This window comes from Podarcis gaigeae (genome assembly GCF_964106915.1).
Source record: "Podarcis gaigeae genome assembly, chromosome: 11".
NCBI classification, from domain to species: Eukaryota; Metazoa; Chordata; class Lepidosauria; order Squamata; family Lacertidae; genus Podarcis; species Podarcis gaigeae.
Window position 1 is genome coordinate 25,921,984 of NC_139687.1, and position 18,247 is coordinate 25,940,230.

The 18,247-nt window shown below is 41.3% G+C and overlaps 1 protein-coding gene across 16 annotated transcripts in view; it reads right to left on the reverse strand.

Moving 5' to 3' along the window:
* Positions 1-18,247, reverse strand: part of PAM (peptidylglycine alpha-amidating monooxygenase) — a 131,597-nt gene that overhangs the window by 55,129 nt on the left and 58,221 nt on the right. For all 16 annotated transcript variants that reach the window (XM_083702249.1, XM_083702245.1, XM_083702256.1 and 13 more), the window contains exons 5-7: positions 13,271-13,358; positions 4,348-4,433; positions 3,438-3,521 (exon numbers count right to left, since the gene is read on the reverse strand). In XM_083702249.1, coding sequence (XP_083558375.1) covers positions 3,438-3,521; positions 4,348-4,433; positions 13,271-13,358 — 258 coding nt within the window. The remainder of the gene's footprint in view (positions 1-3,437; positions 3,522-4,347; positions 4,434-13,270; positions 13,359-18,247) is intronic.

Sequence of the window (18,247 nt, forward strand, 5' to 3'; positions counted from 1 at the left end):
AATCCACACCCAACCAAACAGGAGGATTTTTCTAAAAACGGGTATACATGCAAAGGAAAAAAGAAAAAATCCTGAAGACGTGCTGTACATATTTTTATGTTAAATGAAATGCAAAGAGCTACTTGTGTTTATATACATAGCAGAATTAAAGAGAACTAACAAATATGGCAAAGTTGAAGCTGAATGCAGAAAATATTTGCTTGAACAACTTCTGTTTCAACCCATTTGGGGCAGACTCATTTCGCTCAAAATAGGGTCAAGCAGTTTCTACTTTATTCAAAGTCATTAGACTGCTATGCTGTAGCATTCAGGGCAAGTGGGCTAGTACGGCTGCCTTTATATCTGGAGTTACTAAAAAGCACTCTATGAATAAGCTAGACATCACAAGCAAAAATTCAAGGAAAATTGTGCTCTCTCTAAACTCACACGTCATTGTGAACTTCAGAAAATTTGCTTGCTGTGCTAAAGCAAAATCAAAATCTGGGCTAGGCTTCAGCCTTGCATATGAGATCAACTGCCATGTCTTTCATTTTTGCGAACACCACGGTTGTCCCTGTGTTAAATATTTATGATGTATCAACAAGAACCCCCTTTCACACTGGCAGAATCTACCAACATAAGGGCCTACTTTTCATCACTTTAGACACCCACTTCCCAAAATGGTCATGTCTAACGAGCTCTCTACTCAGCAGGTTTGATAAGCTGGAAGAAATGGGATCATAACATTTGCTTTTTTTGGCAAGTGCTGCATCAGCTAAGCAGATTGCGAAGACACAATGCAATCCTCACATCCCATCTTAAAAATCATCTTCCCTATTTGCCACTCAGCCTAGGATAATTCCTTTGATTTTGCATTTCAGCTAGAGAGCAAGTACACATTGCTCCAGGACAAATAAATTATTAGCTTCCATTTGCCCTGTGGCAATGAGAGGAAAATGCATTCATCCCACCTCAGAAGGAGGTTTCTTTCAAAGCTGATTTTCTATGCAGAGCTTCCAACAGAGATCAAACAAGAAGCTGTGCTTACTAGTGTGGTTTAATAGCACTTCTGGATTGCAGAGTGTATATAGCAAAATCCACTGTGATATGCATATCAGCTTCTAATTCTTTGATCAGTGAGAAAAATAAATGGTAACTGCCACTCAGAAGATACATTAAAAGGTTTACGAAGTCAAAATACCCTAAGATAAGGCTTATTGTTCCAGGAGTACAGCTCAAAAATATGGAAGCATGAAACACAAAGTTTCCACTTTTGCCTAGTTTGTAAAATGGTACAAATGAAAATTACTATAAATTTGTCCAGCGTTAAGAAATATAATCAAATAATTTTGAAACTAGGGAATATGATTGCTATGATTGAAATGCAGTGCAAGTACTTGCATAAATTCTCTTAAGTATATTTTACAACTATGAAAATGAAAGCTGGCTAGATAAAAAAATAATCTTAAACTTTGCATTCCACTACATGAAATGCTATGCAAAAACCATGTGTAGATGAGCATCTTAACTTTTTTGGAAAAAAGGATGACTGTAAAGCCATGAATGTAACTAGAAAATAGAAACTACCAATTTAATATGGTCAAAAGATATCCTTATACAAAAGAACATATTCTTTTTTGCAGCTTAATTTTTTTAAAAGCATTGGAACCAATGTAAGTTATATTAAAAAGACTGATGAACACAAAATAATTTGTTATGCATCAGGAATTTAAATTTTGTCAGATTTCTAGAAAATAGTGTAATTGATGCTGGGTAGGAATATTGCTAAATAGAGCAATAAGGATAATTCCATGAAGACAGCTTGCTGAAATCACTTGCCAGAGAATATTTCCCCCTCCCTTATCTGCTTGTGCACTTGGGGCAGTTCAAAAATAAAGCAATGTATATCTTCCATACTGGAATTATTATGTTGATTATGGTGGAAGGAAGAAATCTTATGTACTGTAAATGGGATGTAATGCACAAGGTTCACAGACTTTGCAGCAAATAATAATGGGCCAAGAAACAAAATGTTAAAGGATTATGCTGTAGCCATGCCAGTGCAAACTTGGCCTTTAGACAGAAGCTTGATGGGGAGAGGGAAATCTACCAAGCTCTATTACAATGCAATTTAACTTCCTTTTGATGGGGGCCTCCACTGGCCAGCAACAGGGCTTGGTAGGTTGCTGCCATTATCAGACAGGGGGCATTGGAATTACTAAATCGGAAACTATTTTTACTTGCTAAAAATTAAAAGGTCAGAACACAAGACAAATCGCTAATGAAATGAGTACAAACGGCATGGTGTCACACCTATGAGTTTTACATTAATAAACTGCTGGGGATTTTAATGCACAATATAGGCCAAACTCAAGAAACAGCTTCTGCACACTCAAAGAGATGCTGCCATTGGCCTACTGGGAACCATGCATACTACCTTCCATAACAGTAAATTCAGAGAAGGAGGAGGTAGTGACAAAGATGTTTACACTATTTGAATTTCCTGATTTCAAATCAGATGACCTCCAAATTATTTAAAATACAGGAGGGTCTGCATTAGAACACACTTAAGCTGCCACTGTTATTGTAACTTGTCTCAATGATTAGCCATTTTCTCACTTTAGTTTTATTTTTTTTCACTGGGGTGGGGGGTCACGCTGCTCAACAACCCCTTCCTGCCTCATTCTAACTGCTTAGACCTTCTGCTTTCCATCCCATGCAACTGTTACAACCAAGAGGATAACCCATCAGCCTGGGAGGAGTAAGGTGATCAGATTTGGCAACTGGCCTGGGGATCAATCCATTTGCTTGCCAAGTCTGACTCTTCATCCTAATTGGCAGCAGTGGACAATCTCCAGGCAGTAAGTGCCTTCCTCCGCTTCGTGCTAATACAGCTCCTGCCAACGCCTCACCTGGGCCAGCTTTTCATCTTAATTGGCAGGGCCAACAGCAAATACCCAGGCAAGCTGGTGTGGGGGGGGGGGAGAATGTGGTCAGCCTGAGAATCTGGATCGTGGGGCAATGGGTCCCAGGGCTGGTAGTCAGTGCAGCCAGTGGAGCAGGGTGCCTGCTGCAGTCTGTTCTGGATGACCCTCTAAAGCTTACCTGGGCTGCCTCTCATCATCCTATAGTTTGCAGCACCATCTGTCTGCAGCCACAAGAATATGGCAGCGTTCAGTGCAAATATATAAATATACATAAGCCCACAACTCACATGCATTTGACTTGTGCACAGCTTTACACACTTAGCAAAAAAACTAATTAAAAAGGGGGTGGAAGGGGAGGGCATCCAAGAAAAAATACTTTGGCAATCCCAATGCACCCAATGTGTTTGGACTATATATGATTTTGGCTTAAGGTGTGATCCCCGGAACATAGACATCATGTAAGTTGCAGGCTTATTATAGTATAGCTATTACACATATCATCACATTAACATATCCAAAGACCATACATACCTTTGAATGCACTAACATCTCCATAATGTACTTGGAGTACAAAATATTTGCTGCCCTCTTCTCCTCCCACTTTGAATCCAACACCTTAACATGAAACAAAAAGCAACAAGTGGAAATTCAATAAATTGTATGCTTGTGTATTTTCAATAGTATAGTAAAATAATAACAGTGGGTAATATTTAACTTAAATTCAAATCCCACAATGTTCATATTAAAAACTGAAGTTGACAAGTTATTATCCGTGATAACTTTAAAACAGAGAGAGCACAAGCAACGTTTTTCACATGTATTCTGCTAGGGGAATCATTCCTCAAGTACCCTTCAAGGGATATATAACACTGGAACTGAGAGTTATGCATTCATTCTGGCTATGAAAAGCTACAAGAGCAAATAGAAGCAGACAGACCAGATATCTCAAGTTTTATGTCTTTCCTTTCCTTTTTTCTTTTTTTTACAACAGTGGCCTAGTTCACTGTTGGTGGGAATATGGAACACAGAACTTTACTTGGTGTAATACAAGATAAAAGAATCATCTTGACAGAATCCTGCTGCAAACCAAATAGATTTCACCAACAATCCATCATTCACAAACCATAAAAGTTTCCTCCGTAATAAGAAGGCAGCAGACAAGTTCGCTGTGGAATTACATTTGTTCAGTTCCATATTAAAAAGGTGGGGAAGCTACCAAAACACGCACAGCCTTTTGCAGTAGTTCACCCAGAGGAACAACACCATTCTTCCCAAGGAAAGTAATAATAACCATGAGTAGAGACGTACAGAGCATTGCACTTAAGTCACTACAAGTTAACACACAGACACACACACATTTACGCACACAAAGAAAACATTTTATGTCCATCCTTACTACCACATGCTCATTTGGAATGTCATAGTGTGAAATATCTTATACCTTTTGGTAGTCTTGTTGGTGGTGCATTTCTTGCCCAAGCATACAAAATATTAGATGTGTCTGTGCATGTTCCTCCATCACAGTCCCTGAAACAAACACACAGTGGGAAGTTTTTTTATTTTGGCTTGAGCATCTCTTTCATTTTAGGAACATTAAGCAGTTAACATTATTCTCCACCACAAACACTACATTCATGCTGAGAATGTCCTTTGTTATCATGCTTCTCAATGTGTTTTTAACTCCCTCTTCTAAAATTTACACTATCTTTCTGAGCCTGCTCCCTCCAGCATTTTACCAGCACTCATCTCTTTCGCAGTCAATATTTTACTTATTGCATTTACATCCATGGAACTTAAGGCAGTGTACATGGTCCCATTTTATCTTCACAACCACTATCTAAGGTAGGTTAGCCTGAGAGTTTGTATTCAGCCTAATATTATCCAGGGAGCTTTATGGAATTGGAATCTAGATCTCCTTGGCCCTAGCAGGATATTCCAACCACTATGTCATGCTAAACTTACAGGCAAGCACACAGAATCTTCACACATAGCTCTCTCTGTGTGTGCAACCTGCTGCTGTTTGATTAAGGGCTTAGGCAGGACAGTCCAATACTGGTGTTAAAAATGGAATGTAACAGCACATATCAGATGTCCCCCTAAACCAGCCACTATCCTGGCTCCTGCCCAACACGCACAGACAGAGGCTCATACTTGTACATAAAGAAAAGTTATGGATTCAGGGAACTAAAAGTATAGGGTCAGCAGCAGACACAGTGCTCAGAAGTCACAATTCAGATGTTCAAGCAATGAAAATGCGTCAACAAGTTTCCCTGCACCTCCCACCAGCTTTTAAAGACAAGGCATGGAGTGCTCAATCACAATATTCCCTTGCCTTACAGGAATACCAAGATTGCAAGCATGCAATCCATGAGTATGTGAGCTTCCACCTGTGAAGGTGGCATTTGATTCTAGGTGACAAGGCTACACTCTTCTGTTTAGTCGCTGCTGCCTCTGTTTCAGCCTCCTCCTCAGCTGATCAAAGCCCTTCCCAACCTGTATTGAGGCTCTCTGCTCTTCAGGAAGGTTGGAGGGGAGAGCTAGCAACCCTGATCCCCTTCCAAAGGGACTGAAGCTGTGGTTGAAAGGGGAGATCCCTCCTTCTCCAACTCAGGTTCCCACCATTCAGTCCCGTCCTCCTCCTGAGTCCTAATCTACCGCCCCATGTTGAACAACAATAATGCTGAGGGCTCATGGCAGCCAGTTAAGGAAGGTTGCTCTGTTCAGAAGCTCCCATACAAATGAGCACCTACTGTGGGTGGAATAGTTTCTCGGGCAGCTGAATGTTAAAATCTGCTGCAAACATGAAATTCCCTGGCTTAGAATTTTGTCATCCTGAAATTTTGTGCCCAACCACGGGGACTCGAGAACCATTACAGTGGTTTTTGCACAGAAAATGGTCCTGGGAACTTGTGTCTTAATTTAGATTTCAAAAGTCACCCGCAGAAGAAAAGAAACAAAGAAAAACCCTTAGAGACCCTGTATTTTGACTTGAAGACTATGCAAGATTTATTATAATATGATATATGTTCCTGTATTCAAGTATAATTCTTAATATTTAAACTAATCCCCACACTATGAAATATCTATCATTCCATGTGACATTTGCATCAACTATTCTCTTCTTCATATATACCATGGCATGATGAGCATGGTTGAAGATCTATTTTTGACACCACAAGAATTTAGCCCTTAGAATCACAAGGTTAATTAGACTGAACATTGCTTCTTCCCACTAGAAAAAGCTTGGCATTTCCCCTTGGGCTGACCATACAGATGATAACCTTGATTTTATCTCTTTTCAGAAAGTAATAAATACATTCTTAGTTAGTGGGGGAAAGAGACTTAACTTTTCCAGCTATGTCAGTAGCTGCTTCCAATATATTTATAGTGAAGTTCTTTGGAAAGAAATGAGTTACAATGCTATGCCTCCAAATAATGAAAGTAATTAGCTTCTGTTCTAGCAATTCATTTAAAAAAAAACAAAAAAAACCTATCCACACGCAACATAGGAAGCGATTTTATACCAAGTCAAATCATTGGTTTATCAGGTTTAGTATTATCTAAATCATAGTTAACCAACCAAACTGGATAATCCCCATAGGATAAACCATGTTGTCATCAGAAGTATTTTGAACCCTACATAATGCTGCCAGTCATAGTGGGCTCACTTATACCATGCCCTGTCTGCCAAGAGAGAGATAATGGTAGGATTTTCCTTTAATGAGCTTTAGTTAAACAGAGTGAGTTTTTGGGGGGAGCACCACCCCGCTACTATTTCAGCTTCAATAGCTGTTGGTGCATTTCTGGTCCTAATCTGAAGTGTTTTCCATTGCAACATATATCACTCACCTTGGTTTTCATGTCAAAATAAAGGAGTGATATAAAGGCAAGCTGCTTGTGTGAGTGTTGGGAGGACCGCTCCCTCTCCTGCCAACTCCATCCGGCCTATGGGGCAGGGCCTGCACTACCACTACAGTTTAGAGGCCTGAGCAGCTACCGGCAGCAATGGACAAAATGGTTTTAAATGTTTTAATTGCTTTTAATTTGCAGCACTTTAAATGGTGGTTGTTGTTTTTTATAATATTATATTATTTCATTATTTTATTTTTGCTTGGGGTGGGATAAGCACTGAGTCAGCACTATTGTTCCTTGCTTTGTTTTGTTTTGTTCTGTTCTGTTTTATTATTATTATTATTATTCTGTTAAATTATTATATAGTTTGTATTTTGCCTTTTAAGGGGAAGGGTCATGGCTGCCTGGGAGTGGGCCTCAGCCAATAGATTGGGTGGGGCAGGTTCCACAGGGGGAGATGTATTGGGACACCCGATCTCAGTGATCACGGGCAGGAGGAGGAGTTATGCTAAGACCAGACCATGTCATTACCGAGGAGGCAGGTTTAGTCGTTGTTTGAGGACTATCCCTGCCTCCAGGTCTGGTCCTGACCGGAAGGATACAGTAATCAGCAAGGGAAACCCACATGACCTGAAAGTGTTGCTGTGCAATGCCAGGTCAATGATGAATAAAACCACTGCCATCCATGACCTGATTGTGGATGGAGGATTTGACCTGGCATGTGTGACAGAGACCTGGTTGGATGAAGCAGATGGGCCTGTCCTTGCCGCTGCTTGCCCACCAGGTTTCTCTTACGCACAGCAACCCAGGTCATGTGGGCGGGGAGGGGGGGTTGCAGTGATTTTTAGGAAGTCATTAGTCTGCACCAGGCGTCCTATTGGGAAGACCCAGTTTTCTGAGTGCATGTTCTGGAAGCTGGGCAATAGGGGCAGTACAGGATTCCTACTGGTGTACCGACCTCCCCGCTGCACCAAGGATTCCCTGCCCGAGCTGCTTCAGGTCGTGGCGGATATGCTCCTGGAGACACCTAGGACACAACCGACACAACCTTACAAGGGGCCGCTCGGGACTTCGTGGAAAGCATGGCCTCCATGGGGCTGTCCCTGAATAAGTCTGGCCCAACTCATAGCCACGGACATGCCTTAGACTTGGTGTTTACCTCTACGGATGTTGGTGATCTGACATTAACTAAAAGCGAAACAAAAGAAGTGCCATGGTCAGATCACTTCCTGGTGCAACTGGACTTCTCCGCAACCCTTCCCCTCTGCAGGGAGGTGGGACCGATTCGGATGGTCCGCCCCCACCACTTAATGGATCCAATTGGCTTCCAGAGAGTGGTAGGGGATGCTTTATCCCAAGTTGATGGCCTTTCAGCTGATTCCCTGGTGGCACGCTGGAATGCGGAGTTAACTAGGGCTATTGACTGTCTGGCTCTGAAGCGCCCTCTCCGATTGCATGGAGCCCGGACAGCCCCGTGGTTTTCCCCGGAGCTGAGGGTGATGAAACAATCGTTGAGACGGCTAGAGCGCCGGTGGCGGAAAACTCATTCTGAATCAGACCGGACACGGGTTAGAGCTCAACGTCGAGCCTACCAAGTGGCAATGGCAACGGCGAAGAGGGCCTTCTTCGCCGCCTCCATTGCATCTGCAGAAAACAGCAGCAGGAGACTTTTTCAGGTGGTTCGCAGTTTATCGGAACCACCTGTACCACCGGGGCCTGGTAGGGACCCCAAGATCTCCTGCAATGCTTTTGCAAAGTTTTTTGCACATAAAATCGCTCAGATTCAGAAGGAGGTAGACTCCACAGTGGGAGCAGGGCCAGGGCGGGAGAGTGCTAGAGTTCTGTCTGGTCCTGTTATATGGAATCAATTCCAATCTCTTACCTCCGAGGATGTGGACAGGCTGCTTGGACGAGTGAAACCGACCACCTGTCTCCTTGATCCCTGCCCATCCTGGCTGATAAAAGCGAGCCGGGAAGGGCTGGGCGATGGGCTTTGCGGGGTGGTGAATGCTTCCCTCCGTGAGGGAGACTTCCCAGACCCGCTGAAAGAGGCGGTCATTAAACCGCTTCTTAAAAATACATCTTTAGACCCGGCCAATTTGGCCAACTATCGCCCAGTCTCAAATCTGCCATTCTTGGGCAAGGTGATTGAGCGGGTGGTGGCTGAACAACTCCAAGCACGCCTGGAGGAAACGGACCATTTGGATCCCTTCCAATTGGGATTCAGGCCTCACCATGGGACTGAAACTGCCTTAGTCGCGCTGGTTGATGATCTCCGGCGGGCTAGGGACAAAGGTGAGAGCTGTTTCCTAGTTCTGCTGGATCTCTCAGCGGCCTTTGACACCATCGACCATAACATCCTTCTGGACCTTCTAGAGGGGCTGGGAGCTGGGGGCACTGTCAAACAGTGGTTCCGCTCCTTCCTCCTGGGCCGTGTTCAGAAAGTGGTGGCGGATGAGTGTTCAGACCCCTGGGCTCTCACCTGTGGGGTGCCTCAGGGTTCTGTCCTCTCCCCCATGCTTTTTAATATCTATATGAAGCCGCTGGGAGAGATAATCAGGGGGTTTGGACTAGGTGTTCATCAGTATGCAGATGACACCCAGCTCTACCTCTCCTTTAAATCAGAACCAGTGAAAGCGGTGAAGGTCCTGTGTGAGTGCCTGGAGGCGGTTGGAGGTTGGATGGCGGCTAACAGATTGAGGTTGAATCCTGACAAGACAGAAGTACTGTTTTGGGGGGACAGGAGGCGAGCAGGTGTGGAGGATTCCCTGGTCCTGAATGGGGTAACTGTGCCCCTGAAGGACCAGGTGCGCAGCCTGGGAGTCATTTTGGACTCACAGCTGTCCATGGAGGCGCAGATTAACTCTGTGTCCAGGGCTGCTGTCTACCAGCTCCACCTGGTACGCAGGCTAAGACCCTACCTCCCCGCGGACTGTCTCGCCAGAGTGGTGCATGCTCTGGTTATCTCACACTTGGACTACTGCAACGCGCTCTACGTGGGGCTACCTTTGAAGGTGACCCGGAAACTGCAATTAATCCAGAATGCGGCAGCTAGACTGGTGACTGGGAGTGGCCGCCGGGACCACATAACACCGGTTCTGAGAGATCTGCACTGGCTCCCAGTACGTTTCCGAGCACGATTCAAAGTGTTGGTGCTGACCTTTAAAGCCCTAAACGGCCTCGGTCCTGTATACCTGAAGGAGCGTCTCCACCCCCATCGTTCAGCCCGGACACTGAGATCCAGCGCCGAGGGCCTTCTGGCGGTTCCCTCATTGCGAGAAGTGAGGCTACAGGGAACCAGACAGAGGGCCTTCTCGGTAGTGGCGCCCGCCCTGTGGAACGCCCTCCCATCAGATGTCAAAGAGATAAAGAATTACCTGACATTCAGAAGACATCTTAAGGCAGCCCTGTTCAGGGAAGCTTTTAATATGTAATGCTGTACTGTTTTTAACACTGATTGGGAGCCGCCCAGAGTGGCTGGGGAAACTCAGCCAGATGGGCGGGGTATAAATAATAAATTATTATTATTATTATTATTATTATTATTATTATTATTATTATTACTACTACTACTACTACTACTACTAAATATTTCAAAGACATTGGAAGACCTATAAGCCTTAGGATCTGTGTAAAAGGGCCATCTCCTCCCATAGGTCCTGCCCTGCTACTACTCCTCCCTCAGAAGCAGCTGAGATGCAGAAGTAGAATTTTCTTTAATATAGGGTGTCTAATAGAAATCTATTCAACATTGACATTTATATGCAATTTTTCCCATACACATTTTTACACATCATGTTTCTTTCTTTCTCTCTCTCTCTCTCTCTCTCTCTCTCTCTGTGTGTGTGTGTATGTATGAATGAATGAATGAATGAGAAAGTGTGAATTAGGTAGAGTTGCATTTAAATGAGATTCAGTAATCACAGTCATTCATCAAATGTGTTTTTATTTTTTCCACATAGGTAGAATGTCTAGCAGAACTACTATAGCTCCTTTTTCACGCTTTTTCTTAGGAACATTCACAACACACTAAAAAAGAAGCAGCACATTTTGGATCTCAATTTAACAGCAACAGACCTCCACAGATAAAATGGAAGGAGAAAACCTATCTGCAATGTCAAGGAAATGTTGAAGATGCTACTTTCCTACTGTCATTTACAATAAGGAATAGAGCTATTCATTAATAAAATGCAGTTATTTCCTGGTCCCCACACTGTTCCAGTCATGTTTGGGTGAAGGAATCATGTTAGATAAATAGATCAGCTGGAAAGCTCATCTCAGAGCTACTGTCCCATGGTACAGTAAACACGGACACAGTTATGTTCAGCGTAAAGTCTTTCATTCAAATGCTTTTGGAAAGTTTTGGGATCCAGCCACGTGGAAGAATCAACTTTGACACTTCAGTAGTGTATGAAACAGACTTTAGTCTTTAAAATCAGAGAGATTAAAGCTGTAATCCTGATTCAATTTACCTGGGAGCAAGTCTCATTGATTTCAACAGGGCTTACTACTGAGTAGATATGGATAGGATTGTATAAGTCTCTCCTTTTGTTTAGAGCAGATGCTTTCAAACTGTGAAGCAGACCAATCTTTGTATTCTGGGACTGAACAGAATGAATTTTAGTAATTTCATAGTGGTTTCCAGAGTGCTACCAGTAGTTGCTAGCATGACTATAAATGTCTCGTGTCCACTGGGGCAAAAGAGTGCACTATGTGAGAAGGGAGAACTTGGCATAAGCTTGGTGTAGTAGAAAACACATGGAGTGTGAAGGCAAGAGATAGGGAAGGGAAAGAGGTGGGATGATTGCAACTGGCAAAAACTAATAGTAATTGTGAAGCCCATGAATGTCACAGTTTTCTACTGTGAATTAACAATGCAGTCTGTTCACTCCTGCTTCACCTCCTCCTTTTCTGCAAGCAGGTAAAAACAAACCAGGATGTCTAAATTTAGCTTGGCTTCCCATGATGTGCAAACCTGGCATCCTGGTTTGTTGCTCCCAGCAAGCAAGGTTCACAAGCCAGGGTTAGAAGTTAGCTTTGAGAGCACAAACCAGGATGCTGGGTTCATATGCCACCCTCCTAGATAACTTGCTCACAGATATGGGCTGTGCACACAAGGATTCTTCTCTTACAATAAGCCAGGAATCCAAGCTTTCCATGATGTGCAAATCATACAACCTCTATGCTGCAAATAAACCTATATGGAGGAAATAAACCTGTGAAACGGACAAAGCAAAAATCAAGGCTGTGTGTAAACTTACTGGTAAACTGGTAAACTTACCTATCCCAGTACGTTTCCGAGCACAATTCAAAGTGCTGGTGTTGACCTTTAAAGCCCTAAACGGCCTCAGCCCAGTATACCTGAAGGAGCGTCTCCACCCCCATCGTTCTGCCCGGACACTGAGGTCCAGCGCCGAGGGCCTTCTGGCGGTTCCCTCATTGCATGAAGCAAAGCTACAGGGAACCAGGCAGAGGGCCTTCTCGGTAGTGGCGCCTGCCCTGTGGAACGCCCTCCCATCAGATGTCAAAGTGATAAATAACTACCTCACATTCAGAATACATCTTAAGGCAGCCCTGTTCAGGGAAGTTTTTAATCTGTGATATTTTAGTGTATTTTTGCTTTCTATGGAAGCCGCCCAGAGTGGCTGGGGAAACCCAGCCAGATGAGTGGGGTACAAATAAATTATTATTATTATTATTATTATTATTATTATTATTATTATTATTTACAAAATAGTAGGATTGTGTAAGATTGTGTAAGAATATTTAAATGAGCACATGGATTCCAGTATAAAATTCAATTAAACATGAACTATTTTTCAGTAATAGATGAACAGAACACCTTTCCAATTTCATAACTCTTTGGGGCCAAGTTAGCATTTCTGGTTACTTGTTTTATAGACTGTCCTTTTCAAATATTAATGGCCCAATCAAAATTTAAAAGGTATTTCAGAGCTGCTTCTGATTTATTAATAGCAACATCTTATTGATGAGTATGAAGACGTAGAAATTTGCAACTTGCTTCCCATTATGAAGCACTGAGGTTACAGTTTTTATTGGGGGCTACAACCTTTCATCAGTTTGAACAGTAAATCAATCAACTAAGTTTTAGTGAATGAATCCATAGGGGGAAATTTAAAATGTGTGAGGACAAATCGCAATCAACATCAGCTTTACTATGGCTGTTTTTACTCTAGTGTACTACAGTAATATGCGTGGGGAGGGGCATCCCTCTAAGCAAAGACTGGTAGTTTTGCTTTTTTAATTATACATTTTCATGTTTCCTTCAATTTATCAAAGAAGTCACAGATCAACTAGGCCTGGTTTGATACATCTATTGATTAAAATCTGCAACCCAAATTGCAGAAACGACATAATGAACGTTTTTGAAAACACCATACCCACCATGCACTCATCAAGCCTTCTACACCCCCTCCCAACCACACCTCTTTCCCTCCTGACACAGGTAGGAAATTAAACCAATGCCATGAAAACAACCCTGTGCTGCTTACCAGTAATCTTCATCTGAAGATGGATTGTTGCACCCAAAGAGCAGCATATGATGGACAGTGTCCATGCTAGCATGAGGTTTGAAGTCAACTGAAAGACAAAAGTGATACTTACGTATGTCTTTTTTCTCAGTACATTTTATGGTTCTACATTAAGTTGCACGAGGACACTTATTTGTTCTATTTCACTCATACAACAGCAAATGGAGATACACTATGGGATGCTGTGCTCATTATAACGACACAGCAGGAATAGAAATCAAAAATCGCAGCAAGGATGAAGTGCTAATATCTCAAGTTGTGTTTCAGCTCTCTCAATTTTACTTCTAAAGCAGGCAAATATGCCTTATTGGCCATGATACTTTAAAAAAAAATTGTTTTAAGTTTTTCTTATGCTTTTGTTACACACTAATTAAGATGTACATTTTAAAGAAATCATTACTGTTTTTCATTGCAGGTAAAATATACAACTATGATAACATACCAGAATACCCTACTCAAGTTCCTCCTCTTCAAACATTCACTGCTTCAAGAGATGGCAGTACTCATATGCAATTCTCATACAAAAGTAACTTTTCAGTAATGAGGCAAAAAGATCATTATATCAAAATAATATTTCAAAGGCAAAAAGGAAGCTAGTAAGTCTAATAATGATTCCAAATTCTAAATGGAAATATATCGGGATTCAGGGGATTAACATAATTTTCTTTCTCTCTGTGTGTGTGTTTTATAAAAGCAAACAAAATTTTAATGAACTTATCGATTTTTGAAACACCATGTAAGGCTCTGAGTTTGTGTGCAAGCATTTCCTTATAAGCTATGTACCAAACATTTTGATAAGAAAAAGTAATTGAAACACCATGCATATCCTTACATTGTTTGGGGATTGTGAAGTACGCTGCCATTAATAAATGTCCAATTAAGGCCTTTTGGGGGGTCTTCACTTACCATATTTTTTGCTCTATAGGACTCACTTTTTCCCTCCTAAAAAGTAAGGGGAAATGTGTGTGCGTCTTATGGAGCGAATGCAGGCTGCACAGCTATCCCAGAACCCAGAACAGCAAGAGGGATCACTGCTTTCACTGCGCCGCGATCCCTCTTGCTGTTCTGGCTTCTGAGATTCAGAATATTTTTTTTCTTGTTTTCCTCCTCCAAAAACTAGGTGCGTCTTGTGGCCTGGTGCGTCTTATAGAGCGAAAAATACGGTACGTCTTTATTCTAATATAAAAAGAAATTTAGGAGAGAGAGTTGTGAGGTCCTGTCCAGGGACTGTTTAATAATTTTCTGGATCTTACTAAACAATGAAGTCCAAAAATGTAGATTAATATGTACATTTAACCAATAATTAAATATAAAAGGGGAATAAGAAATACACAAAGACATTTTAATGACTACCGTAAACAACATAACTCCAAGGAATATGTTTTTAGTTTCTACTGTAGATGAAAATCAAGTCTCACAGATGATCCCCCCACCCAAAAAAGAGAGGAAAGAAGAGGGGAGGAGTACATTTGAAGGTGGTAAACAAGAGTAGCTTTATCAATAGTTTTACTCTTCAGTGACAGAGAGCATTTTAAATTTCTTTAACTAGGAAGCAGCAGGGCAGATTCTTGAGGTGTATCATTTTAATTCTAATGGCACAGTAGGAGCAGGACCACAGGAGATCTGGTACTTTACAATTGTGCCCCCGGTTTTGCATTTTGAAGTTTAGCAGAACAAAGGAATATTCCAGGGGTGGGGGGAAGAAAAGAGATGAATACATTAATAGGGTAGACTCAATTCTACGATGACAGCTGGAGTTTTACAATCCACTGAAGATGCTACAAAATCATTTTCCAATTGCTCTCACTAACTGTGATGTTTACTGACAGCACTATAAGACCAAAAGACTTCAAAGGGTGGCAAAGAATGTTAAATATTAAAATGCATTTCATCCACAAGAGAAATTATATATTAGCATTATGTGCAAGGACAATGTTGAGCCACTCCTGTCATAGGCTCCCTCAACTTTAGATTAGTCCATTACAGGGGTACATTTGTATTCCCACTGCCTTTTAAAAGACCATCTTCCAGACAGTATAATTTGATGGATTATTTTAATGCAAGTCAGATTTTGGGGGTGACCGGGGGGCTGCCAGCAGGGGTGGGGGAATAGGCAAGGAAAGTCCCAAGGTACAAGTGAAACTCTTACATACCACTGGATTTCACCCTATATGTATTTATTTATCAGTGTTCTACATATCTCCCGATGTAGTGAAATATAATGTGATTAATTCAGTGTCCTCTTCTACAGAGTTATTTTTTTTTAAAAAAAAAAATCCTCCCTTCATCCCTCTCTCTCTTTCTCTTAAACTACACCCAAACCTACTCACTATTCTAGAAACCACTATACAGTGGTACCTCAGGTTACATATGCTTCAGGTTACAGATGCTTCAGGTTACAGACTCCGCTAACCTAGAAATAGTACCTCAGGTTAAGAACTTTGCTTCAGGATGAGGACAGAAATTGCGCTCCAGTGGCGCAGCAGCGGCAGCAGGAGGCCCCATTAGCTAAAGTGGTGCTTCAGGTTAAGAACAGTTTCAGGTTATGAACAGACCTCCAGAACGAATTAAGTTCTTAACCCGAGGTACCACTGTACTGGTGAAATTTCATACGCATTTTCTAGCTACTAGGAAAGGAAGCATTGAAAAATCGTGGAAGGATGGGGTGGAGGAGCTGGGAATTTGGTTTCATATCTTACAGAATAATTGAATTGTAGAGCTGTAGAGTTGTAAGCGATCCCGAGGGTCATCTAGTCCAACACCCTGCAGTGCAGGACCCTTACTAAAACATCCATGACAGATGGCCACCCAACTCTGCTTAACAACTTCCAATGAAGGAGAGTCCACCACCTTCCAAGGGAGTCCATTTCACAGATGAACAGCTCTTACCATCAGAAAGTTCTTCCTGATGTTTAGATGGAATCTCCTTTCTTGCAACTTGATGCCAGAATGCTTTTTTGCTTTGCCATTAAGACTGGCAAATCTTAAGGCTCACAGTACATTAATAGCTTAGTTATTTGTACACAGGATACAAAATGGGACTCTCTCTTTCTTTCTTTCTCTCTGATACACAGTGGAGTAGTAAAAAAGCTTGTCTACTTCCATCGATAAGGCAAATTCTTTCCAACTATTGTTCATTTATTTGAGTCCTATTTTTCTGCAAATCACACACTGCAGATCAGGCAACTTAAATCATTTTCACACGTTACAAAATTGACCATATATCATTAGCCACCAAAGGCATAAATGTATAAACACTTACTAACTTAGATGGGTTTTCCTCAAAAGGTAGTATCACCAAGCAATAAAGATTTCTATTGTAACAATCCTGCAGCTATGGAGTCAAGTAAAGCAATAAAAATGCAATATATCATCAAATTATTTCCATCCTCTTTTCAGATTACAATAGGTCCTATCTTGTTTGTATGAAACTGTTTGACAAATGGTGGCTTACCATCAGTCAGTAAGGGGGGGAAACCACATTTATTTACTGGTTGGCCATATGCGTGAAAATAAGGGAAGGAGAATGACAGATAAATTTCCTGGCTGAGTGGCTTGCTGTCAGACACAATTCTTCTAAGTGTCGGTAGTATACCCTTTAGCTATCAGCAGAGTTCAATAGTAAAGAGCAGATTGTATCAAACCCTGCACAATACAGCAAATACTTCTCTTGCTTTGCTATTTGCCCATATAATCAAACATTTAAAAGACTAGATGGGAAAATATTAATTTTTCAGAAGCACAAAAGGGGGGGGGGAAACACTTATATCTTCCCGCTGCTCACCTCTATATATTTTACACATATTCAGTCTCACTGTGCAGCAGAAAAACTTTGAGGGGAAAGGTCAAATACTGTATTATGCTTTTTTTAAAAAAAAAAAATCCTACCAAGGAGCTTACTATTGCTACTTAGATGTATGGCTATCTTCCAAGCTTGGAATGGACAGTATTACACATCTAATAAAATGGGCTCTAAGTGAAACGCTGTACACTGGACAATCAGATGCTAGACATATCTTATTATGATTAGCAACTACATTTATTTCATTAGTAAGTATGTGAAGTCACAGCCTACCCTTAGCAACCAACAAAATGTATCTGGTTAGCAAAATGTACAGACAAAATCCAATGTCGTACAAGTGGGACTTCAGCTTGTGCAATGGGACTTCGTCAACCCCACACGCTTCATAGGGCAAGCGAAGGGAAAGATAGAAAAGGAGAGCCATGTTGGACCAGAGGTTCTTCCAGTGGCAGGATGTGACTATTGGATGTTACAGACTGGATTCAAAACATGTTGGAGATACCCAATTTCAATAGCACATACTGACTTTCTGGTGCATCCTTTGTGCGCTTTTATTTCAGTTTTTGCTTTGCTGGGAAATCACCTTCTCTTCAGATAACTTTTCATGTCTATTTGTCACACTAATAAAGTAATAGCTTCTAAGGTTAAGTAACATATTCTAAGGTCAACCAGAAAGTTTGATATCTTATACACCACTCAAAAGACTTCTGCATTCACATGCTCAAAGCTTAATGCCTGCTTATGTGAGGAAAGTCTACTACATAACCACACTTTTATATATATATATGGAATGAAATAACTTTAGTCCAGCTCAGTTTACCTCTGATGAGACATTTCTGGACAGAAGCAATTATACATTGTTTATGATTCAACAAGCATGAAAGCATTTAAAATAGTTTCTTCTACAGTATTTTAAAATTATATTAATAAGCTACATACATCTAACCTGTTCATAAATACATTCACTGAGAAATAAATCCCATTAATTTTAACATGCTTACTTTTTACTAAGTGTGCATGGGATTGTAAAACTAGTCATTTTTTTAAAAAAACGAATGCCTTAAAAAACACAGGGTTATTTGGAAGAGATTGTGCGCTGCAACACTGAAGGGCCTATTCTACTGTGACTTCTGGTT